The sequence below is a fragment of the Arachis hypogaea genome, chromosome 13 (assembly GCF_003086295.3).
Source record: "Arachis hypogaea cultivar Tifrunner chromosome 13, arahy.Tifrunner.gnm2.J5K5, whole genome shotgun sequence".
Classification (NCBI taxonomy): Eukaryota; Viridiplantae; Streptophyta; class Magnoliopsida; order Fabales; family Fabaceae; genus Arachis; species Arachis hypogaea.
The window spans coordinates 30,665,998-30,692,476 of record NC_092048.1 but is presented as its reverse complement, the minus strand read 5'-3'; the positions used below and the strand labels follow the sequence as shown (position 1 = coordinate 30,692,476).

The 26,479-nt window shown below is 34.5% G+C and overlaps 2 protein-coding genes across 2 annotated transcripts; both read left to right on the top strand.

The window, feature by feature from the left end:
- Positions 1-188: 188 nt before the first annotated feature.
- On the top strand, positions 189-8,022 carry LOC112737922 (phosphoenolpyruvate carboxylase, housekeeping isozyme). Its single transcript, XM_025788078.3, has 11 exons — positions 189-408; positions 729-922; positions 1,963-2,354; positions 2,482-2,566; positions 3,175-3,397; positions 3,712-3,815; positions 3,909-4,002; positions 4,184-4,338; positions 5,892-6,890; positions 6,995-7,381; positions 7,486-8,022. The coding sequence occupies exons 2-11, from the start codon at positions 758-760 to the stop codon at positions 7,780-7,782; spliced, it is 2,901 nt and encodes a 966-aa protein (XP_025643863.1). The 5' UTR covers positions 189-408; positions 729-757; the 3' UTR covers positions 7,783-8,022.
- Positions 8,023-25,318: 17,296 nt separating this feature from the next.
- Positions 25,319-26,158, top strand: LOC140177529 (protein FAR1-RELATED SEQUENCE 5-like). The gene has a single exon (XM_072210650.1). The coding sequence runs from the start codon at positions 25,319-25,321 to the stop codon at positions 26,156-26,158; it is 840 nt and encodes a 279-aa protein (XP_072066751.1).
- The last annotated feature ends 321 nt before the right edge of the window (positions 26,159-26,479 follow it).

The following is a 26,479-nucleotide window of genomic DNA, read 5'->3' as shown; positions in this document are numbered from 1 at the left end:
GAATCTGATCTACGGATATCACTACTAAATCCGCAATCTTATCCTACCAAAATGCGGATCGGATCTAATCCGATTCGATGGTTCTGTGGATCGGATAATATCCAAAAAATTTAGATTGGATGCGAATAATTACCGCGAATATTATCCGATCAGCCCACTTTTAGGTGCATTTCTGTACTGGCCCACTACTACACTCACTTAGAGTGAGCAAGTTAGCAGACTTTTCACTGTTCAGCAGCTGATTTCCATATAACGACTCACCAGTCACCACCACTCTGGAGTCTGGATCTGGCACTCTTTCACTTCTACTTGCTCCATTTCTCTCTCCTTCTGACCCATTCTAAATTCTCATCATCGTTTTCTTCTTATTTCTCCCTCTTCTGACAACTTTATTGGCCCTTTACACAGGTACTACACTATTACACTCCAATCGCTGTTTCATCACACGTCTAATGACTCCGAAAGTTACAACTTTCAGTTTTCACTTTTTCATTTTCACTCTTGTTACTGTTCCATGTGCATTTTTTCTGTACGCCGAAGTACTATCAAATAGCACGATCCATTTGAATTTTGGTCTCAATATCTCCGTTTGTTTTCTTCTCCATCAACTGTTTTGGCTCTCTTCATAGTTTGACTAAGATGGTTCTTAATTTGTTTCACGATTCCATGTTCCGTAGTTCCTTTTCTTCTCGTGAATTTTGGTTTTTGAGTTTTGATTATGCTGGCAGGTAAGGGGAGGAAGTGAAAGGTTGCTGCAATGGCAAAGAAGTTGGAAAAGATGGCATCCATTGATGCCCAACTTAGGCAGCTGGTTCCGGCAAAAGTGAGCGAAGATGACAAACTGATTGAGTATGATGCTCTGCTATTGGATCGCTTCCTTGATATTCTTCAGGACTTACACGGAGAGGATCTGAAAGAAACGGTGAGTTTCTTTTTTCTGATTTCAACTCCTTGGAATTTGTTTTGGATCATTTTTCATTTAATAAACTTGTATGTGTTTACTGGAGCTGTGATCCCAAATGTCTCAACTTTTGAAACAAAAGTACAAGTTGATCCGTTTGGCTTGGCTTTAGAAAAGTGTGGAATCAAAGATACCAAAGAATTCTGGAATCTGGATACTGATTTTGAAAAGTGCTAATGAGAAAGAACTTTACGATGCTTTTGTCAGTGAAAGGCAAACTTTACTTCATGTTCATGTGTATGTGTATCTGTATGTGTATGTTTATGTGTATGTGTGTGTGTGTGTGTGTATGGCTGAGTCATTTTCTGATATTGAAAATTTAGCTGTTTTAAACTTTTAATGGATAAAGATGAGACTGCAAACTTTTGGTTTGAGGCCTTTGGTTAACATTTTGGCCTTTACGAAGTGGCACTTTGCTTTCGTTTTTCATGGAGACAAAATTTCTCACGGTGTTTGGAGGTTCTGCATGAGGTAATAAGAAGTGAAATAGAAGCAAGAATCAAGGTTTGAGATATCAATCTTTATGTGGATTTATCTCATATCTTTTCTATGAGTAAACACTTAAGTTGGTCAACAAAGAATTTCAAATCAGACATTTTATTCCCCAACAAATTTTTATTATGTAGAAGTCCTCAATAATTACTCCCATATTGGTCCCTTTGTTGTTCTAAAGGAAACTAATTTGTCTTAAATCTAGTTTTCTTATAATAAAATTTGTCAAAAACTTATTTGTCTAATGCATATATTAAAAATTTGACTAAAAGCTACAAAGGGACCAATTTGTTTGGTGGAATAATTCTCGAGAACTTCTAACGAATAAAAATTTGTTGAGCACCAAAGTATCCGATCTGAAGGATCTGAAATTTGCGGAGGATCAAATTTGATGTTTACTCCTTTTCTATTCTTATGTATACTAGATTATATGCTTACCTCTAATTATTTATTGAATTCAGATATTTTACAAACTGTTTTAGATTGATGAGTTATTTGTTATTCTGCAGGTTCAAGAAGTATACGAGCTTTCTGCTGAATATGAAGGGAAACACGACTCTAAGAAACTGGACGAACTTGGAAATCTGATAACTAGTTTGGATGCTGGTGATTCAATTGTCGTCGCCAAATCCTTTTCTCATATGCTTAACTTGGCCAACTTAGCAGAAGAGGTCCAGATTGCTCATCGGCGAAGGATCAAGTTGAAAAAGGGAGATTTTGCTGATGAGAACAATGCAACTACTGAATCAGACATTGAAGAAACACTCAAGAAGCTTGTAGTGGAATTAAAAAAGTCTCCTCAGGAAGTTTTTGAAGCACTGAAAAACCAGACCGTTGATTTGGTTCTTACAGCTCACCCTACTCAATCTGTTCGTAGATCTTTGCTTCAGAAGCATGGAAGGTTTGCTTTTAAATTTTATGCTTTGGTTTCTCTCTCTCTTTCTCTGCCATGTTGTTTTGGTTTTCTTTTCTAATTTATTTTGCAAAATAAAGAAATTTAGCTATTAATCTATTCTTCATCTATACAGGATACGAAACTGTTTAACTCAATTATATGCCAAAGATGTAACTCCTGATGACAAGCAGGAACTTGATGAGGCTCTACAGAGGGAGGTGAATATCAAATCCTTCCAATTTGATTTTTCCAAAGCAGATCATTCTTTTTCTTGGTATCCATGGTTTATACTTCTCTGTTAAACTAAAAAATACAGAAATGGAAATTTCGTTCGAATGAAAATTTATGTTATTTTATTTAGATAACCCTGAACAATGAGGAAATTATTTGGTCCATAATATGATTGTTGGAGTTGCAATTCAGGAATTGTTTATATCTGTGCTATCTGTGTCTGAATTTTCTCTTTCCTTGCTTTTAAAACAAGCCATCAGTAGCTTAGTTTTTGGGCATTACAGCCAGCAATGAAACCCAAAAGTGACTTTTGTGTAGTGTTTTCAGTTGGCTTCCTCTATGCAAGTAAACATTTATTACATTGCAATGGGAATCTTCATTGGTACGAATAACTCCTAACTCCTGGATGGGACATGGATTGACATGTTTTACTTGCAATCTTATGTTGGGACCTGTTCTCCATGTGATTTCCTTTAAAATCACGTCAATGCCTTTGTTTGAAGTTAACATGCAGAAGTTCAAATGATAGAAGAGAGGATGCTCAAGTAAATTGTATTTTATTAATCAATTTCATTTGTTAATTCTGTTCATGTAGATCCAAGCTGCCTTCCGTACTGATGAAATTAGGAGGACTCCTCCAACCCCGCAAGATGAGATGAGAGCAGGGATGAGCTACTTCCATGAGACAATTTGGACTGGTGTACCCAAATTTCTACGTCGGCTGGATACAGCTTTGAAGAATATAGGGATAAATGAACGTGTCCCTTATAATGCTCCTCTTATTCAATTTTCTTCTTGGATGGGTGGTGATCGTGATGGTATGGTTCTAATGTTTGACCAAAAGTATATTTCTTACTGTAGGGAGAAATGGAAAGATCTGCATAATTATCTTTAAAATACAACAAAATCCTATCCGATTCAAAAAAAAAAAAAATCTTTAATGAAAAAATGAGGGGAGGGGAGCTGCCACCATGTTTAGAAATTATAAATTCTTCAAATTTATCATACCAAATGTGGATCTTAGCTAGGTACTTTCAGTTAATTTTATGTCTTTGTGACATGTTTCACATTTCTCTTAATCTTCTCTAAGAATGAAGTTAAAATGCCTCTGACTATGTTCAATATGATGCAGGCAATCCAAGAGTAACTCCTGAAGTGACAAGGGATGTTTGTTTATTGGCTAGAATGATGGCTGCTAATTTATATTATTCCCAGATAGAAGATCTTATGTTTGAAGTAATTATCAGCTCTTTAAAATAATCATTGTGGGTGGTTTATTACTCTTGCACCATTTTGGCAGTTTGCTTAATTGCAACCTTGTATCTGTAGCTGTCAATGTGGCGTTGCAATGATGAGCTGCGTGTACGTGCAGATGAACTTAACAGATCTTCCAGGAAAGATGCAGTTGCTAAGCACTATATAGGTGTTCACTAAATTCCTTCCTGTAGTTCAAGATATAGTTTATTAGTTTATTTAATAAGAACATCCATATTACAATGTCAGCTGTTATTATGTAATGTTAGTTATTGAAATATTGCAGAAAATGCTGTAAATTTTTTAATAGGTTTGTTTAGTTCACTTACTAATACTCTTCTTAATGACAGAGTTTTGGAAAATCATTCCCCCAAATGAACCATACCGTGTGTTACTGGGCGAAGTAAGGGATAGGCTTTATCAGACTCGTGAGCGATCTCGCCATTTGCTAGCACACGGGCACTCTGAAATTCCAGAGGAAGAAACTTTTACCAATGTTGAGGAGGTATATATGTCCATTTTAACTTTCTTTACAGCAAGTAATAAATTGGCTCTTACCAACTTTCCCTATAACTTCTACCATCAGGTGTAATCCATTCTCTATCTTTTTTTGATAATGTAATATTCCCAACTCTTGCAATTCATGTGTTTACTCAACCATTTGACATCTCCACTGGTTGTTTATTAAGTTTGTAAGCACCTCCCTGGCCTCCTTTATTAAATTCAGTGCATTAAAAAATAAAAAGTAAAAAACAAATGTAAACTTTTTTTTAACATGGAAACAGCTTTTGCACTTGTGGGAAGCTTTTTATATACTTTCATGGATCTCTCCATGTGGGAGCCTTGTGCATTTATCCACCTTTTGTTTTTGGATTTTCATCAATACTTACCTTGTTATGAGTTAATTTGGTCCTTAAAATTTTGGCCCTGAAGAAGGATGTAATTGAGAGAAAAAAGTTCATGTATCTTGGATTTTCCATGTGGGATTTGGGCATGTGTGGTTTTATAATATGTTGAGCTCTGGTTTATGAGCATTGTGTAATATTAAAATATAAATAATATCAAATAATTACTTATTTAAACATAAGTATATAGTATTCTTTTTTTAATCCAAACATAATGTTGTCATGTTTTTGAAAATAAGAACTATATTTGTTAAATTCAAATACTTTAATTACATCTAAATGCAAAATAATATTTTGCTTCTACTTTAACTTTTGCTTTTAAAGAAATACTTCCCCAACCGTACAACCAAACTAGCTCATTGCCTAGAAGGATAAATTACGACGCCTGTGGTGAGATTGGAATTGGATTTTCTTTGTAAGGGGTGTGGTGTATGCTTTTCTTATTTGGTTTGTTATGCTTTTGGCTTGCTGCTATTATTTTTAAAGATCAGGGTGGAGGTTATTGTGCACTTGGGCTATTTTGGTGATGCTATTGAGTGGATCTTTTGGTGCTTCAAAGGAGCTATTCATTAGGATAGGAACCTTAATCTTGGGTGGTATATTGTTGTTCAAACTTTTTGTACCTTTTTGTTTTTAGGATTATTTTAGGTCAAAAGCAACCAATGTTTGCAGGGATAGATTTGGGTAGAATCGAGGTTTTCTAGGCGTTGGTTGTTAATAGATTTCGGGTGCTCAGGTCGCTAGAGGTGTTTGAGTTTGATTGTGTACTACAATTATCATGCATGAGTATCCTCTGTCTTTAGAGGTAGAGGAAAACCTACACATGAAATGGTCAAGCGAGATCTCTATCTAAACATTCTCACTATAGATATGACACGTGATAGGATACAATGGTATCTTTTGATCTATGTAGTAGACCTCACTTATTGGGATAAGGCTTTGTTTTTGTTGCTGTTGCTTACTCATCAAAAGAAAAAAGATAAAAGTTCATTTTGATGTATCAAACATTTAGATCCATTACTGCCTTGTCCTTTGATGTCTGAAGATACTTGGTGAAAATTTGCGTAGTACCTGAAACCTAATACCCATAAATATCATTCTGCAGCAGATAACTTATATTTCAGATACTAACGAAAGTTCAAATCTTGTACAGTTCTTGGAACCCCTGGAACTTTGCTATAGATCACTCTGTGCTTGTGGTGATCGGGCAATTGCCGATGGAAGCCTTCTAGATTTCCTTCGGCAAGTCTCTACTTTTGGATTGTCACTAGTGAGGCTTGATATCAGGCAAGAGTCAGACCGTCATACTGATGTGTTGGATGCCATTACCAAGCATCTGGAAATTGGTTCCTACCAGGAATGGTCAGAAGAGAAACGGCAGCAATGGCTTTTGTCTGAATTGAGTGGCAAACGGCCACTGTTTGGGCGCGACCTTCCCAAAACTGAAGAAATTAAAGATGTTTTGGACACATTTCATGTTATTGCTGAACTGCCAGCAGATAACTTTGGAGCATATATCATATCAATGGCAACTGCACCATCTGATGTGCTTGCAGTTGAACTTCTGCAACGTGAATGCCATGTCAAGCATCCACTAAGAGTTGTCCCATTGTTTGAGAAACTTGCAGATCTGGAGGCAGCTCCTGCTGCTTTGGCTCGGTTGTTCTCCATAGACTGGTACAGAAACCGAATCAACGGAAAGCAAGAAGTTATGATTGGTTATTCTGATTCAGGTAAAGATGCTGGAAGGTTCTCTGCAGCATGGCAGCTATATAAGGCCCAAGAGGAACTTATCAAGGTAGCTAAAGAGTATGGTGTTAAGCTAACAATGTTCCATGGTCGCGGTGGAACTGTTGGGAGAGGAGGTGGTCCAACCCACCTTGCTATCTTATCCCAACCTCCGGATACAATCCATGGGTCACTTCGTGTAACTGTCCAAGGTGAAGTTATTGAACAATCATTTGGAGAGCAGCACTTATGTTTCCGAACACTTCAACGTTACACTGCTGCAACTCTAGAACACGGAATGCATCCTCCAATCTCACCCAAACCAGAGTGGCGGGCTTTGATGGATCAGATGGCTGTCATTGCTACAGAGGAATACCGCTCTATTGTATTCAAAGAACCTCGATTTGTTGAGTACTTCCGTCTGGTAAGATATAAACTGCAAACATCAATTTGTATTTTTCATTTTCTCTCTATTAACCAGTTTTGTATTTAAATTTAATCATCATAACTCAACTCTCTAAAATGTAGGCTACACCAGAGTTGGAGTATGGCCGCATGAACATAGGAAGTCGACCAGCAAAGCGAAAGCCAAGTGGAGGCATTGAGACTCTCCGTGCAATACCTTGGATATTTGCCTGGACACAAACAAGGTTTCATCTTCCGGTGTGGCTAGGCTTCGGGGAAGCATTTAGACATGTTATTGGGAAGGATATTAAGAATCTTCATATGCTGCAAGAAATGTACAATCAGTGGCCTTTCTTCAGGGTCACTCTTGATTTAGTGGAAATGGTGTTTGCCAAGGGAGACCCTGGCATAGCTGCCCTGTATGATAAGCTCCTTGTTTCACAAGATCTATGGTCGTTTGGGGAGCAGTTGAGGACCAAGTTTGACGAAACCAAGAAACTCCTGCTTCAGGTAAACGCTAATCCCTTTCTAAAATGTGCTACAAGCATCATTCCAGTTGAATCTATCAATGGACTGATACTCAAAGCTCATTTTCACTTTTGCTTTACTATCAGGTGTGTGGACACAGAGATCTTCTTGAAGGGGATCCATACTTAAAACAAAGGCTCCGCTTGCGTGATTCTTACATTACCACCCTGAACGTTTGCCAAGCTTACACATTGAAACGTATCCGTGATCCGAACTACAATGTGAATTTGCGACCGCACATCTCAAAAGAGTATATAGAGATAAGTAAACCTGCTGATGAACTTATAACACTGAACCCAACAAGTGAATATGCTCCTGGTTTGGAAGACACCCTCATCCTCACCATGAAGGGTATTGCTGCTGGCATGCAGAACACTGGTTAATGGAGTTTCTGTCTGCCTTTGTATTTGCATATTTCTTATATTGTTTTTCCAGAAATCATAATTTAGTTGCCCGAACCAAAGTTTGGTGTGTGTTATTTCCTTTTTCCCTGCCTTGTATCCATCATTCCATCGATAAGTTATGAAATATGTATGTTCCTTCCTTTGACGTACAATATAATTTGGCTGCGGTAGAATTCCAACGATAGCCGTCAATAAAATTGACTTACTCCATGAACGCAACGAATTGTTATGTTCTAACTTCTAAGAGGAAACTATCTTCCTGCATTCAACACTTGTGTCTGATGTGTGTATTTTGACGGTGAAATATTACAATCTTTTATCTATTCTAGTGGTTCAACGTTCAACCTATTATTTTTAAGAAATTAAATTTTATATATTTATTTTTAAAATTTTAAATTTGATATTAATAATTTAAAATAAAATAAAAATTTTAGAAATTATTTAACATTTAGAATATATAAAATAAATAAAATTAAATTAAATAAGGCATGATAAAAAAAGTTATTATATTATTATGTATAACAAAAATATAAAATTAATATAAAAATTTACAAATATTATTCATAAAATAGTCATTTATAAATGTTATTAAATTTATTTATTTTTTTAATTTCATTTAATTTGAAACAAATATAAAAATCTAAATTTAAAGTACTCTTTTTTTTAATTAATTAAGAGTAATATTTCAAATAGGCTCCAAAAAATTTGGCAGTCCAACAAATTTGTCTCTTAGAAAAATTAACTAGGTTCCGAGTCTCTAAGATTATTAGATATATGCCATATAGGTTCCCAAATTAGGTTGAATCGGTTAACACAACACTCTCTCCTACGTGGAGGTTGTAGGTGTGACGTGTTAAGTAAAGTAATACGCATTACAGTCAAGACACATTAATTTCTGAACACGTGGCTAAAACATCGTTTTGAGAAGACAGATACGTTCCCACCTTTTTAATCATGACATTCAACCTTTAGGTAAAAGATTTTTCAGTCATTTTTGTGTTTCCAAAGTTGTGGTTTCTTTTTGTGTGGTTCCAATGATGTAAAGAATTTGTGGTTTATGTTTGAAAGTGTGTAAAGCAAGTGGTTATAATTTTGGGTTGCACTAGTGTAAAGATTCATTATATACAGATATTTTACAGATATATTTTATAATTAAAATTAGTGATACGTGTCCTTTTTTCTTCTATTAAACTAAATTCTAATGCAAATGCGAAGGCTGTAATTATAGTACAGTACAAATATTTGCAGATTGTTAAATGTTAATTCCTAACTCCTTTTAAAAATAGTTGACTCCATTAAAATTGTTACTAATTACACTTTCTTTTTCTTAATAGCTGGACGCACCAAATTTTTCAAGCAATACAACGATTATGACTTTCTTTGTTTGGACTATCGGCTCAAGTGTTATAAAATAACTAAATAAATAAATAAGGAAGAAGTAACAAACATCAAATAAAGAAATATGATTAGATAACAATATTAACCATAATTACTATCTCAATATAAAAGATATGATACTTATATATTTATATATATGTATTAATGTATGAAAGAAAGAAAGAGAGGAAGAATTTTGTATATAGACAATATAGAGAGAGAAAATTCTTATTGCTTGTGTGTGTAATCAACGGAGGCTTAACATTCTATTTATACATGTACAAGAGTCCTCTTTTTCCTCTTTCATTAAATGTACTTTTCTTAGTAATAGAAAAGTTAAGCCTATCCAAGTCATAGGTGGTCAATGGTCATCCACTTCACACTTATCACAATACTCCCCCTTGAATGACCATTTAGAATAATGCCTTGTTAAAACCTTACTAAAGAAAAACCCTGTGGGAAAAAACCTTAGTGAAGGAAAAATAGTACAATATCCTTTGTGATGGGACTGCCTCATTAAAAACCTTGTCAAGAAAAACCCAATGGAAAAAAACCTGACCAAGGGAAAAAGAGTACAGTCTCCCCCTCTTGCCGACATCATTTTATATCTCGAAATCGGCGCATCCCAATCTGATGTACCAATCTTTCAAAAGAAGATTTTAGGAGTGACTTTGTGAATAAATCTACCAGATTATCACTTGAGCGGATCTGTTGGACATCAATTGTCCCTTGATTTTGAAGATCATGAGTGAAGAAGAATTTGGGAGAAATACGCTTTGTTCTATCACCTTTGATATATCCGCCTTTAAGTTGAGCAATACATGCTGTATTATCTTCAAACAGGACAGTTGGAGCTATCTTCTGATCAATTAGTCCACATGATGACAGAATATATTGGATCACACTCCTCAGCCAAAAACACTCGCGACTAGCTTCATGTATCGCTAGTATTTCAGCATGATTAGAGGATGTTGCTGCAATCGTCTGTTTCGTGGACCTCCATGATATAGTTGTTCCACCATATGTAAACAGGTATCCTGTTTGAGATCTCCCTTTATGTGGATCAGACAAGTATCCGGCATCTGCATAGCCAACTAGTTGTGACTTGGATCCATAGGGATAAAACAATCCCATATTAACCGTTCCATGAAGATATCGAAAAATTTGTTTGATTCCACTCCAATATCTTCTGGTTGGAGAGGAACTATATCTTGCTAGTAAATTCACCGCGAATGATATGTCAGGTCGCGTATTATTAGCAAGATACATTAGCGCTCCAATGGCACTAAGATATGGTACTTCAGGACCAAGGATATCTTCATTCTCTTCTTTAGGACGGAATTGATCATTTTCCACATCCAAAGATCTTACGATCATTGGGGTACTTAATGGATGTGACTTATCCATATAAAATCTTTTCAAGATTTTCTCTGTGTATGTTGTTTGATGAATAAAGATCCCATTTTTTATATGCTCGATCTGCAGGTCGAGACAAAATTTAGTTCTTCTAAGATCTTTCATCTCAAACTCTTCTTTTAGAGTTTTTATAATTGTTGGAATCTCTTCAGGAGTCCCAACGATATTTAAATCATCAACGTACACAGCAATTATAATGAATCCAGATGCGGATTTCTTTATGAAAACACATGGACAAATATCATCATTTTTTAATCCATTTTTGGCCAGATACTTAGTAAGACGATTATACCACATTCGTCCAGATTGCTTTAGACCGTATAAAGATCTTTGCAATTTAACTGAGTATAACCCCTGTGAATATTCATTGGATGGTTTAGATATCTTTAGTCCTTCAGGGACTTTCATATAGATATCCCGATCTAATGAGCCGTATAAATAGGCTGTTACCACATCCATTAAATGCATATGCAATTTATGATATGCACTGACCAAATAACGCAATGTTATCGCATCCACTACAGGGGAATACGTTTCTTCATAATCTATACCGGGCCTTTGTGAAAAAACTTGTGCCACAAGTCGGGCTTTATAGCGCACAACTTCATTTTTCTCATTTCGTTTTCTCACAAATACCCACTGGTATCCAATAGGTTTTACATCTTCTGGTGTACGGACTACAGGTCCAAAGACTTCACGTTTTGCAAGTGAGTCTAACTCAGCCTTCATGGCTTCTTTCCATTTTGGCCAATCATTCCTTTGTCGACATTCTTTGACTGATCTTGGCTCAAGATCCTTACTTTCATATTTAATGCCACATTATAGCAAATATTTCATTGACAATTGTCTTATTTCGGTCCCATTTCTCTCCTGTAAAGACATAATTTATCGAGATCTCGTTATTTTCATAATTTTCAGGTACCTAAACGTCTTCTGGCGTTATATCAGAATTTTGGACAACTGCAGGTGTCTTTATAATGTCTTTTTCAACAGGAATATTTACCTCTTTTCTCTTTCGAGGATTTTTATCTTTGGAACCGACAGGCCTGCCACGCTTCTGGCGTGAATTTGCTTCAGTGGCTATTTGTCCTACTGGGACACCAATTCGAATTGGGGCATTTTCCGCCCTGCCACGCTTCTGGCGTGAATTTGCTTCAGTGGCTACTTGTCCTACTGGGACATCAATTCGAATTGGGGCATTTTCCGCTGGTATATGAGATTTAGTTATCCTCTTTGTATCGGAAAATGCATCAGGCAATTCATTTGCTATTCTTTGTAAATGTATAATCTTTTGAACTTCTAATTCACATTGCCCTGGTCGAGGATCTAAATGCATCAACGATGATGCATTCCAATTAAGTTCCTTTTCAGGAAGCTTATTCTCTCCCCCTAATGTTGGAAATTTTGATTCATCAAAATGACAATCTGCAAACCGGGCTTTAAATACATCTCCCGTTTGTATCTCAAGATACCTCACTATAGAGAGAGAATCATATCCAACATATATCCCCAATTTTCTTTGGGGTCCCATTTTGGTGCGATTAGGTGGTGCAATGGGAACATATATCGCACACTCAAATATTCTTAAATGGGAGACATTTGGCTGCTGGCCAAAAGCTAATTGCATAGGAGAGAACCGATGGTAACTCGTTGGCCTCAAATGAATAAGTGCTGCGGCATGTAAAATAGCATGCCCCCAAACCAAGGTTGGGAGATTTGTTCTCATAAGCAAGGGTCTAGCAATCAATTGGAGGCGTTTAATAAGTGATTCTGCTAACCCATTTTGTGTGTGAACATAAGCTACTGGATGTTCAACACTTATCCCATTAGCCATACAATAAGCATCAAATGCTTGGGAAGTAAATTCACCAGCATTATCAAGACGAATTGCTTTGATTGGATTTTCTGGAAATTGTGCTTTTAATCGAATAATTTGAGCCAGTAATCTCGCAAACGCCAGGTTGCGAGAAAATAATAAGCACATATGTGACCATCTCGAAGATGCGTCTATTAGGACCATAAAATATCTAAAAGATCCACATGGTGGATGAATAGGTCCACATATATCACCTTGAATCCTTTCTAGGAATTCAGGGGACTCAAATCCAATCTTTACTGGTGATGGCCTTAAAATTAACTTCCCTTGAGAACATGCAGCACAACAAAATTCACTAGATTTAAGAATCTTCTGGTTCTTTAGTGAATGTCCATGAGAGTTTTCAATAATTCTCCTCATCATGGTTGTTCCCGGATGATCCAATCTATCATGCCAAGTTATGAATTCATTTGGGCTAGTAAACTTCTGGTTTATAATGACATGTGATTCAATTGCACTAATCTTGGTATAATACAATCCAGATGAAAATGAGGGTAATTTTTCTAATATAACCTTTTTATTAAAATCATGAGTTGTGATACAAAAATACTCATGATTTCCCTCATTCATCGTTTCAATATGATATCCATTTCGGCGAATATCTTTGAAACTCAACAAGTTCCTCAGAGACTTAATAGATAATAGTGCATTATTTATTATAAATTTTGTTCCTCCAGGAAACAAAATTATAGCTCTTCCGGAGCTTTCTATCACATTGCCAGAGCCAACAATAATATTAACATATTCCTCTTTTGGCACAAGATGGGTAAAATATATATTACTTTTAAGAATAGTGTGCGAACTTGCACTATCCACAAGGCAAATATTTTCAGGATATGTCCTTGCCATTTTTCTTAAAAAACAAATGATAATAATAATAAAATGAGTAGAAGTACATGCACAGTAAAATTATTCACATGAAATACTTAACAAATACATACACATATCAAATTATTCCATCATTGATCAAATAGCCAATATTTCCTTCAAAATCCTCAAAGAAATTAGATACATCATAATGAGTGGTGGAATTTTCATAGTTTGAAACAAAATTTGTTTCCTTTTCTTTGTCATCCTTTTTTAAGGATGTTTGATAAAGATCAACTAGGTGCCTTGGGGTACGACAGGTACGTGACCAATGGCCCTTTCCACCACAACGGAAGCATTTATCCTCAATTAATATACTTTGCCCATTATTTCTTTCTTTATCCCACTTCTGGTGAGATCTTTTCTTGTGAGCATAATTTCTTTTCCTTCCATATTTTTTCTTGTTATCAAAATCTTGCCATTTACCTCTTCTGGGGTTATAGTTTGCCGCATTTGCTTCAGGAAATGGGGCGGCGCCATCTGGGCGCGCTTCATGATTTCTTAAGAGCAACTCATTGTTGCGTTCAGCAACAAGAAAGTAAGAAATTAGCTCAAAATATTTTTAAATTATTTTTCTCGATTGCTACTGCAGGAGCACATTCGAGGCATGGAAGGTCGATAAAGTTTTTTCTAACAAATCGGGCTTGAAGAGGTATCACCGTCTTTTGATGATTGTACCTTTCTTCAAGGTCTTTCCACAAATCTGCAGGATCTTTTAATGTGGGATATTCATTTTTCAATCATACGTCAACATGACGACGAAGAAAAATAATGGCTTTGGCTTTATCCTTCTGGGATGCATTATTTTCAGCATTAATGATATCTTCCTAAAAATTTGATCAGAGTCTCATGCTGATAACGTGTTATAAAATAACTAAATAAATAAATAAGGAAGAAGTAACAAACATAGTAAAGAAATATGATTAGATAACAATATTAACCACAATTACTATCTCAGTATAAAAGATATGATACTTATATATTTATATATATGTATTAATGTATGAAAGAAAGAAAGAGAGGAAGAATTTTGTATATAGACAATATAAAGAGAGAGAGAATTCTTATTGCTTGTGTGTGTAATCAAGGGAGGCTTAACCTCCTATTTATACATGTACAAGAGTCCTCTTTTTCCTCTTTCATTAAATATACTTTTCTTAGTAATAAAAAAGTTAAGCCTATCCAAATCATAGGTGGTCAATGGTCATCCACTTCACACTTATCACAATATCAAGTTTTTTTTTTTTTTTTCTTTTTCTAATGTAATATACTAGTAGATAAAACAATCTATAGCTATATGGCGGTAAAATAATATATATAAATATATATATATTCTCATTACAAAATGTTTTGTTTTAGTAAACCAATTATTTTTTCATTTAGTTAGTATGTTGTTTAGAAAATGGAAAGATAATTTAAATAGTAATTTTGGAATGTTGATTATATTATTTGTGGATAAATTTGTGATTATTACAAGATTTATCTATTATAGTAGACTTAGAATATTCGTAGATTTAGAATTTATTTGGGTGAGTTTATAAAAAAAAATTAATTATTTTTATTCAAAAAATTATTTTAAAAAATAAAAATAATTTTATGTTTAAATATTTTATATAAAAAATATTTTTATTTATTAATTATATTTAAATACAATAATATAAAAATATTTTTTATTTATTATTATGTGAAAAATATTTTTTAAAGTAAAGTAATTTTAAATTGTATAATTTTTTAGTTAAAAACACAAAAATTTTGTTAAAAGGCACAAAAAAATATTTAGTTCATTCCATAATACATAAATTATTTTTAATTATGCAGATTGTTTAGTTGAATAATACCAAAAAAAATCCATAAATTTTAATAAAAATACAAAATAATTAATTAAAAAATATAAAAAAATTAGTTGAATAATACAAAAATATAATTTAAGTAACACAAAAATTATAATCATAAGTTTTTAATTTAAGTTGTACATATGATATAAGATATTGTATAAGATATATTTTGCATTATATTAAAGAATTATTATGACAACTACGATATTTTTTAGGAAGAACGGATAAAACCAACAAAATAAAAAATTATTATATTTACTGAAAATTTTAAATTTTTTCTATACTATGTATGTATATGTAATTTCAGATTTAATTCAATAAAATAAAATTTAAAAAAACATTCTCGTTCCAATGCGTGTATTCTATAAGTGATTGTCGTTACAATTTAAATTTTGTACATATCTATAAAACTATTATTAAATTTAAATATAAAAAATATTTAATTATTATAAAATTTATTTAAAAATCTTAATTAATTTAAATCTAGATTTTTTAAAATTTAATTTAATTATCTTTAATAAAATAATTTTTAAAAATAAAATTAATTTTTATCCTCACAACTTTATTAAAATTGTGCATCAATTGTTACTGCTTCATATAAAGAGTATTAGATTGTTAATAATTAATGAGATCAAAAGTTATTTATATATTTTATGATTTATAATTTCAGTTATGAATGATAGTATCAATAAAAAAACACTTATTATTTAACTAATAACTTTTGAGTTTGTACTTTAATAAGATCGTAAGATTTTTGTTGATGTAGTATTTTAAATTTAAATGACATTTTAAGATTTATATTAAACTATAATTATATTTTAGTATATTTATTTATATTTTATTAAATTATATAATTATAAAACAGTTATTTCAGCTTAATCATAGTTGAACCAATTAGACTAATGAACTAATAAATCAATAATTAAAACGGTTTGATAATTGATCTGATTTTCAGAATCTTTTTTTAAAGACTAGCTAATGTAATAGGCTAGTTGGTTAATTAGGATGTTAAAAACTTATAATCCAATTTAATTCAATATGATCTAATTTAAATTTAATTATAAAATATATCAAAATTAAAAACAATTTGTATTGGACTTAAATTAAATTTTAGATTTAACTTTTAAAATTTATTTAATCTAATTCAAATAAATTATTTTTTTGTTTTTATAATTAAATTTATATCTCACTTATAATATATTCTTGTTTTATGAAGTAATCCTATTAAATTTTTTAAAAAATTAAAAAAATATAAAAATAAAAGATAGATAACTATTATTTAAAAAAATATTTTTTATAAATTATATATATCCTAGATATAGTGCTAGAAATTTTGTTATAATTATATTTCAGGTACAATGCACTCAATTTATATACGAACTTTTAAACTATATCTTAATTGTAGTATTTTAATAGTTGACTATTTTTGTTGTTTATATTTTTTTATCTGTAATATTGAATATTCAAAATAAATATTTTCCATTAATATTATAAAAATTGAGTGCCTTAGTGTATTTTACATCATAGTTTAGATTAGTTATAAATTTTCTTACTAAAAACAATAGCTATTGCCTATGGGTATGATATTAAAATTCAAATTCAACTTGAAAAAAAAATATAAAGTATAAACTAAAGAAAGGTCAACAAACGGTGGTAGTACAATTCTATTATTTATCTAGTGTAATTGTCTCTTATTTCTACCTTAATAAAATAACAAACCCGTTATATATATTGCAAAAAAGCTAATTAACATTTTCTCTTTCTTATGTCATTCCTCTAGCAGACACAACACGCGTCAATAATTTTGTGACTCAAATGAAATATCTGTATATTTGGATCTGTACCCTATAATTCACCTATAATTTTTTATTAGTAAAAATCTTGCATGAACTATTAAAATAATATGAATGTCTACTCTTTTTGGGTTTAGAGTTTTTTGTTTTTTGCTGAAAATCATGCATAAACCATTAAAAAACTGTGAATTTTTAGTTGCTTCGCTTGGTAGTGAATTAATATTGTCTATAAAGAAGAAAGATTATATAGAGCCACTGATGAATGAAAATAAGGTTAGGAGGAGTCTTATGGTCATTTACAACAAGTGTGGCAACCCTAGCCACAACTACAAGACTTGCAAGTTAGTTCCAACAATAAACAAAGGCACCAAAAAAAAGACCAAAGTTCAGCGTGAGTCTGCCCCTCAAGAGGAGTGTGCACTGTCTCAGAGTCCCCCAACATTGACAACAAGAGACTACTGTTGATCCTGAGGTTAGTCTTTAATTCTTTCAAATGTGAGGATTTAGTTGTCCATGCAATATATTTTATGAGGATTTAATTGTACTTTTCATAACTTTTATAAGAGTTTAATTGTCCCTTTTTATAATTTTTATAAGGATTTAATTGTACACCAAAAGGTGAAATTGTGCATGTTTCATGTAACTGTTATTCTATGTTTTAGCCTAATCAAGTCCTAGCAATGAATATCTCACAATTCACAAGCACAACTATAGTCAGTGCTACTGCTATTGCTAACAATGTCAACCTGTTATTATGTCTACTATTTATGGAATATATCAACTATTGATATTGGTTTAGCATTGTGTAGGAACAATTATCCAAGGCAATCAAGGAAAGGAAAAGTCCAATCAAGGCCTTCATCAAGCAAGCCATTAAATCCAGTTCTCTTTAGAAAGAAAGAAGCTATTGTTAGGCCTGCACAAGCTCCTCACCCACAATTTGCCTCACAATCACAAATAGCTCAAGGACCAACTGATCTTCTCTATGCAGGAACAAGAGCAACAATAAACACAACTAGCCTAAAGAATGTTAAAATTTTTAGGCCTAAGCCTTGGCATTAAAATATTGATCTCCTTAGGTTAAATAGATCATGACTTAATTTTTTTTGGGTTTAAAAACTTTGATTTGGACATGCTATTTTGGTGGATATAATGTTATTTTGGAGATGATATTTTTTTTGGTAGATATGATGTTATTTTGGGGGTGATGATTTCTTTTGGATTTAGCACAGTAGTGTTATGCTTTAAATTTTTAGGGTGAATTTGGTCATATTTTAGATTCAAGTGATGCAATTTTATAAGTCTACTGATGTACTTAACTCACTTTGAGTAATATTTATTATCTATGTTAATTATGTTTCACTTCGGATTACATATTGTGCTTTTATCATTGATGTGGTTGTTTATTAGATTTTGCAAACATTTAAAACAACCAGATAATATCATTCATTGTAAACAAACTACATACTTACAATAATTGTTCACACTTCACAACTAACTTCATTCATGGTAAACAAACGACATTACATTTACATTTACAGTAATAATTCTAGTTCACCTAGTACCATTACACAAGACAGACACAACTACTCCAAACATAAACCCAATAAAAGAAAAAGCAAACATCCCTAAATCGACTAACAACAATTCTAGGAGACTTATGTTTCTCCAACGCTAAAATTCTTTCTTCCAAATCAATCAATCTCTGCTCCCAACCATGCTTTTCACTTTCTATAACTTTCTCATTCCTAACAGCTTCATCCAGCCATTTAAAGAATTTGCAATATGACAAATTTTCCTGTAAAAAAATATTCAAGAACTGAATTTTTTTTTTTGCGCAGAACAAATCAAAGCAACTGTAAGAAGGAGATAGCAATTACCCTAAAATTTGGACATCTCAAAAACAACCGATCAGAATTCTCTATTATTCTAGACTTGTATATTGTTACATACAATTGGCAGTTACACTTGGGAGCTTCCGGTACTATTCATTCTGCATTGTGCTAGGGTTTTGTTTTGTTTTAGGGTGAATAATTGGAGATTCTGAATAATTAGAGTTTAGGATATGTTAAAATCAAACAACATTCAAGGACTAATTTGTCTTTATCATTTAAAGTAATTCCAATGTGGTATTTAATGAACATCTCACTTACATTAACCATCCACGTTAAAAGCACCGTTAATCTTACTAATAGAAGGATGTAATGTGTCCACGTTTCATTTCTTAAGAAACCTAATTATTTTTTTATTTTTTTAGAGTCTAACTTGTGCGAACACAAAATTTTCAAGAACTTAATTGTAACTTTACTCTTCAACGAATATAATGAGGGGAGAACAGCCCAATGAGGGAGAGTGTTGTTATAATGGGTCATGTGAGGAAGGTGTGTGACGCATCCATGGGCCTGTATAGTGACAGAGGGCATTCATAGGCCACATTGAAGATTGAAGGCAACAACGACTATTAGAGTTTCATTGTGCTAACAAAAGTTGGATTTGGATTTTAGAAATTTTGGTTTTTAGTTTTGGAAAGTATATAGCCCCCATGTATTGCAGTATTGGTTCTGTGACTATTAAATGAGCTAGACCAACCCGTTTAGGCCTAGTTTGCTTAAGGGCTTGGCTTATATGAGTCAATTCATTTATTTTTTGTTTATTAATGGGACTTAATCTGGATTGGTCTATAAATAATTTTTTTTAATTTATAAAAAATTACAACATTAATATTTAGTATAATTTCTAAAACTAATTTATAACTATCTAAAAAATTATTTAAAGTATTTATGAAAAAATTTAAAAAAATAATTTTTTCACAATTAAATTTTTTTTATTTTTATTTTAAAATAAATACTTTTGTGACTAAAATATCAAATACAAAATAATTTATTTAAAAATTATTTTTAATATAAGTCCTTAAGATTTAAATTTTATTTTTAAAAAAATTAAATTAAATTGTGTATTCAAACTGGCCTTTACTTTTTAAACTTAGGCCATTTATGGACACCCTGACGAATTATATAGATTAAGAATTATATAGATTGACCCATCTAGTTTTTACTTAAAAAAATAGATAGAAAAATCTTGTTTAGAACCCAAAAATAAATATTTGACTAATGAAAACCACTTGTGGGTCAAAAAGCGTAAACAACATAGAATTTCTTTTACCAGGTGGATTAGGTATTCAAGTCGGATTAGGAGGAAAAATTGAAGGAAAAAAAAAGTGGGTTTTTTGAAAAAGTGAAAAAAAATGTACCATGCATTTAACCCGCTATTTTTTTTTTTAGTTAATAGGATTGTGTTTGTTTAGCGTCTTGTATTTCCGGATCTAATTTTAGAGATAAAAACTTTTCTATTTAAGGTGGATAAACATACTAACTTGATAGATTTAATCCATTTTAATGGTTTTATTAGATACATGACCCATGTATCACATGTAGAATTGAAAGCATAATCCACTTTGGCAAATTTCATGATCGTATAACCAAGTTGGGTTGGTCTAGTTGTTAGCTCACTAGTCCGCTTAAGTGTCGGGGGTTCGAATCCCGCCTTATGCATGCAACAACTCATTGTCCAGTGACAAACTTTTAAATGGAGCTCAGTACCGCACCGGATTAGTCATTAGCCTGTCGGGTTGGGGGATAATACCGTGAAAAACTAAAAAAAAAAAAAATTTCATGGTTGTATGTATGATTGATTTGGAAAAGGGATTATACGTTTTTTTCCATGGTTATCAAAATCGGATCAACACTAGACCTAGTCTAGCTACTAGATTTTTAGATTAATGGATCAACTGGAGAGTTATTGGTTGAACCATTTGATCCGATAATAATTAAATAAATATATAAAATTATAATAAAAATAGACAAATAATTTTATAATTTAATATAGTACAATATTATTGTTAAATGATAATTAAATTATATATAAATTATAATTTTAGCAATGCATACATATAAATATAGGAAAGTTATCCCATGTGCCAGTCGAAAAGTGCGGAACATGAAATTCATCGTACGATCAAGTAGCTCTTGAATTTTGTTTGTTAGTGAAGGGCGAAAAGTCGAATATAACCTTGAAATGAATATAGAATAACGTTAATGACCGGTTGTAAATACACAAAAGGTGTGTGGCTTCTTAAAGGGTATTGGTATAGCAACTTTGGAGGCTTGGGCCCTAACCGTTTGTGTGCCCAATAACATAATTGTTGTAATACTTGTGTAGCACTAAAGTCAGACATGGTGAATAGAGTGAGAGGGGTCATGGTGGTCCAGCAGTGGGTTGCTAATACGTGAAGGACTCCATACGGTGCGTGTCTGCGGGCAGTGGTGTGCAGGCTAAAGTTGGAGAAATTGGAACAACGAGGAACATGTGTTGAAGAGGGAATGACAGATTTGAGGGAAGGCGACATTAGGTTGCTGGTTAAAGTGGAGGTAAGTAATCTTTTGCCTAGATTCTGTTCACCAAGTTTGAGAATTTGCGTAGTATATGGCGGGACTTGTTGGGCAAATGTGTGGGGGGATTGATGCCAGGGCATTTTGGCCAGTTTCACTGACCTTTTCTTACTGTTTTAGGGTAGTTTCATGCATTTTCTTAGTAAATAAGCAAGTTTCGGATGAAAGTACACTTACATCTTGATTCAAGCAAATATTGTGAATTCTGAATGATTTCATGAGAATTATGCATGAATTGAATGATAAAATGGATAGTGCATGATCTCATGACTTGAACAGAGCTTTGATGCACTTTATCTGCTTGATTTTAGGACAAAGGAAGTAAGGAAGAGCCACGTTAGCAACCACGTTAGTCTAATTAACGTGACCACTAACGTGGAATGGGAAGAAGCTTGTAGCGTTAATGGAAAAAGTGATCGCCAATAACGCCTTCGAAGCCATCATAGCCCACGTTAGTTGCCACGTTAATTATATTAACGTGGTAGCTAACGTAAAGGAGAAGGAGAGCTCCAACGTTAGTGGTAAAAGTGAATGCCACTAACGTTCCAAAAAGGCACATTTAGCCACGTTAAGAGTCACATTAATCCAATTAACGTGAACTCTAACGTGGGAGGAGAAAGCAATCGCCAACGTTAGTGACACTCACCTTTGTCACTAACGTTGGACTAAGCCAATAGTGCCCACGTTAGTGGTCACGTTAAGACCACTAACGTGAAGAGTAACGTGGAGCTAAGCATGATAGGCCAATGTTAGTGACACTCACCTTTGTCACTAACGTTGGAAATGGCAATCACCTCCACGTTAGTGGTCACGTTAATGCAATTAACGTGAGGCACTAACGTGGGAAGAAGGGGCATTTGAAGCGTTAGTGACAAAGGTAAGTGTCACTAACGCTCTCGAAGCTTAGGCATGCCCACGTTAAGGGCCACGTTAGTTACACTAACGTGGACCACTAACGTGGGGAAAAGAGGCAAAGAGCAACGTTACTGGAAAAGGTGAATGCTAATAACGTTTGCGAAGGACCAAGAGGCAACGTTAGTGGTCACGTTAGTGCCACTAACGTTGAAGTTAACGTGGATCATTTTTGGTTTGGAACGTTAGTGAAAAAGGTGATCGTCACTAACGTTCTCGAACTCACATTTTCACTTAACGTTAACACCACTAACGTCCTAACTAACTTGCTACCATGCCTGACTCACTTTCTCTCTGCAAGCAAAGCTAAGCCCATTGAAGACTGTAACTGCTTCAACTAAAGATCCAAAGGCCCATATCCAAGACTTGAAGAGCCAACTAGAAGATCAGAAGAGTAGTATATATAGGAGTAGTTTTGAACTAGTAAAAAAGCTTGGCATTTGTGGAGAACTACATTCTGTATATTTTACTTTCTCTGCAACTTCTAGATTTAATTTCAGAATGTACTTTTCATTTTCGTCTTCCATTTCTAGAGCTATGAACAACTAAACCCCTTTTCATTGGGTTAGGGAGCTCTGTTGTAATTTGATGGATCAATAATAGTTTTCATTATTCTTCTTCTTTCTTTTCTCTTGATTTTACTAGAAAGCTTTCAATCTTCATCCAATTGGGTAGTTGTCTTGGAAAAGAAGCTATTCATACTTGGATCTCTTCGGAACCTTGGAAGAGGAATGAAGAGATCATGCTAGAAATGCTTTCTCATGTTGGACCAAATTGGGGTTTGGATGGATAGTGACATATAATCCTACCAATACTTTGATTTGGAAATGCATGTGGTATAATCAGTGACCATACTTCATCTCTTCTCATGAGCAATTAAATCAAGGAATTGGGCAATTGTTCAAGTTTAGAGAGATTGGGTTGCCAAGGAATTGGAATCCAATCACTTAAGATTGCCAAGGAGATCAATGAATGCATTGATTGAGGAAGAGATGAGAATGAACTTGATCCGGAGAATACAACATCTCCTAAGCCCAATGAATTCCCCATTTCTGATCTTACCCATTCTCTTTATTATCTGCCATTTACTTTTATGCTCATATTCCCAAATCCCCATTTAAGATTCTGCAGTTTACCTTCTGCCCTTTACATTCTGTCATTTATTTCCAGTATTTACATTTTCTGCTATTTACTTTCCCGCCATTTAATTTTCTGTAATTACTCAACTCAAATTTCTGCTTCGCTCAACTAGAACATTCCTCTAATTAAAGTTTCTTGACCAATCAATCCCTGTGGGATTCGACCTCACTCTATTGTGAGTTTTTACTTGACGACAATTCGGTATACTTGCCGAAGGAAATTTTGTTGAGAGACAAGTTTCTGTGCATCAGGGATGGGCGCATGAGTGTGAGTAGTGTGAATGGTTTGGGTTTGGTGTTTTGGTTGGTGGGTTTATCTTTGGAAGCATGAAGTCTTTATCTAAAAATAAAGATGAAGTTGATTGTTTGACACTGTAATTTCGTCATAATGATAATGGCAGCATATGATGTTTCTTAGTAACTGTGTTGCGTAGCCTTAGGTGGCGGTACTTGAGGATAGTTTTTGTTTATGGATTATTGAGTTGGGATTGAAGTTGCTTATGTAAGGTTCTTTGTAGTGTGAGTGTGGAAGAGGGTGATTTTTTTAGTTTATGTTTGGCACCTTTAAGTTGGGAGTCTCGGCAGTGGTGTTACTTACGTGGTATGTCGATGTTCTTCTTTGCGGTCGGATACTGACAATATGCTTTGTGGGTTTGCTGCAGTTTTGGTGAAGCGTTTTATGAGTAATAGATTTCTTGGAGAAGTTGTATTAGCAGAGGCAGAGCGGTTTTATGTTGCAATGTCTTCTTGTAGCAGAACGATCCCTGGATTGGATGCTTGTGGGGAAGAGAATTTTGATGGCTTCAGGGATACCGGAGATATCGATGCAACGGTACGAATGGGATTGGTGTATATTTTACTGGGTTTTCCTTGAGTTGTAATTTAACATTGTGAGCGGCAACCGTAACTAATGAGCCTTTGTCTGTGCAGGAATCACTGCTGGACATTGGGATGAAAACAGAGGAAGAAGAGTTGGGGGAAGAATCACCCAATGAAGAGCACTGTGAGCAGAACAGCAATGCTGAACATGTAGTGTTTGGTCGTGCACATATATTGGAGATGGAGTTCGCTAACCCGGATGAAGTGTGTCGTTTTTATGAGCAATATAGTCGAGCAAAGGGTTTTGGCATGCGACAAGGGAAGAAACTGAAGAATAGAAATGGTGAAATCGTGCGATACACGTATTTGTGCAACAGAGAAGGATTTAGAGATAGAAAATGGCTTGAAGTGAAGGATCGGAAGAGGGAGCACAAGGTTGTTACCCGCTGTGGATGTCAAGCAGAGATGAGGATAAAGCGAAAAGCCGAAAGCAACAATTGGTATGTGTGTCGTTTTGTTGATGAGCATAACCACGACCTTCTCCCGGCAAAGTTTGTGTCATACCTGCCAGCATATAGGAAATTATCAGATGTTGATAGAGCCCACATGGACAGTTTAAGGCAGGTTGGAATTTCAATTCCCAAAATTTACGAGTCTATTACTGCTCAGGCTGGGGGTTTTAACCTAGTTACGTTCACAAAGAGAGATATGTATAATGTGGTTAGGCGGCAACGTGCAATGCAAAGCAGCGATGTGAATGCCGTGTTACGGTATTTCAATGTTTGTGCCAGGAGAGATGGTAATATGTATTAGCGGTACCAGGTTGGGACTGAGCAAAATATGTGTGATCTGTTTTGGAGCGACGGGCGTAGTCAGGATGATTACAAGATATTTGGTGATGTTTTGGCATTTGATGCAACTTACGGGTGAAACAAGTACAATCTGCCGGTGATAGTGTTCTCCGGGGTGAACCACCATAACCAAACCTGTGTCTTTGGCACAGCCATGGTGTCTTTGGAAACACAAGCGTCGTATGTGTGGTGTTGAGCAAGTTTTTAGAGTGCATGGGGGGAAAGCACCTAAGGCAGTCATCACTGATGGGGATAGGTCAATGCGGTTTGCCATTCAGGAAGTGTTTCCAGAAGCTCATCACAGGCTATGTGCGTGGCACCTATTAAAAAATGCAACTATGAATGTGTGCAAGCCTCGATTCATAACTCTGCTTAGAAATTACATGCTTGCCGACGTGGAGGTGGAGGAGTTTGTGAGGCAATGGGAGGCAATGATGGATGAGTGTCTTGTCAGGGAAGTAGAGTGGGTAAAGGATTTATACACGAAGAAGATGGCATGGGCTACCGCTTACATACGCAGGTTCTTTTATGCTGGCCTGAGGACGACATCACAATGTGAGTCACTGCATGCAAAGATGGGGAGGTTTGTGGAGAGGCGATACAGAATATTGGATTTCGTGACGAACTTCCAACGGTGTGTTGATTTCTTGATAGATAATGAGGAAGAGCTTGACTTCAGGTCATTGTATGGGAGCCCGATTCTTCAAACTCAGTTCCCGGGGCTAGAGAAGTCTGGTGCATTGAACTACACGAGGGAAATATTTTTGCGTTTTAGAGAGGCGCTAAAAAGAAATGTTCGGGTTAGTATCGTGGAGTGCAACAAATTGGAGGATCGGAGAGTTTATGTGACACAAAAGTATCGCAGGCCGCTATTCAGGTGGACTGTTGGCCACCACTTTGGGACAGATTCCTTTTTTTGCAGTTGTATGAGGATGGAGTCGTTCAGACTACCTTGCGTCCACATACTTGCAGTGTTGGTTCAGTTAGACATAGGTTCTCTTCCAGAAAGCCTGGTGTTGTAACGCTGGTCGAAGATGGCCAAAGTTGAGCTCGAGGGCCCTTCCATCATGAATGAAGAGGGTGAAGCGAATGAGGTATATAGGAGCTGCATGGGTGCTTTCCTACAACATTTTAAGCGGTTGGCAAGAGTTGCGTGTATGCGAGAGAATAATTTCAAGAGTTGCTTGGATAGGATAGTTGAGGAAACTAATGTGTTGGAAATGAAGAATGGTGTTGGGACCGCTGCCAATGGACTGCCGCTGGTGCCCAAGATGGAGTAGGTGATCCTGTTGCGGTTCAGACTAAGGGAACTGGGCATGCACAAGAGTCTTTTGGTTGTAGGG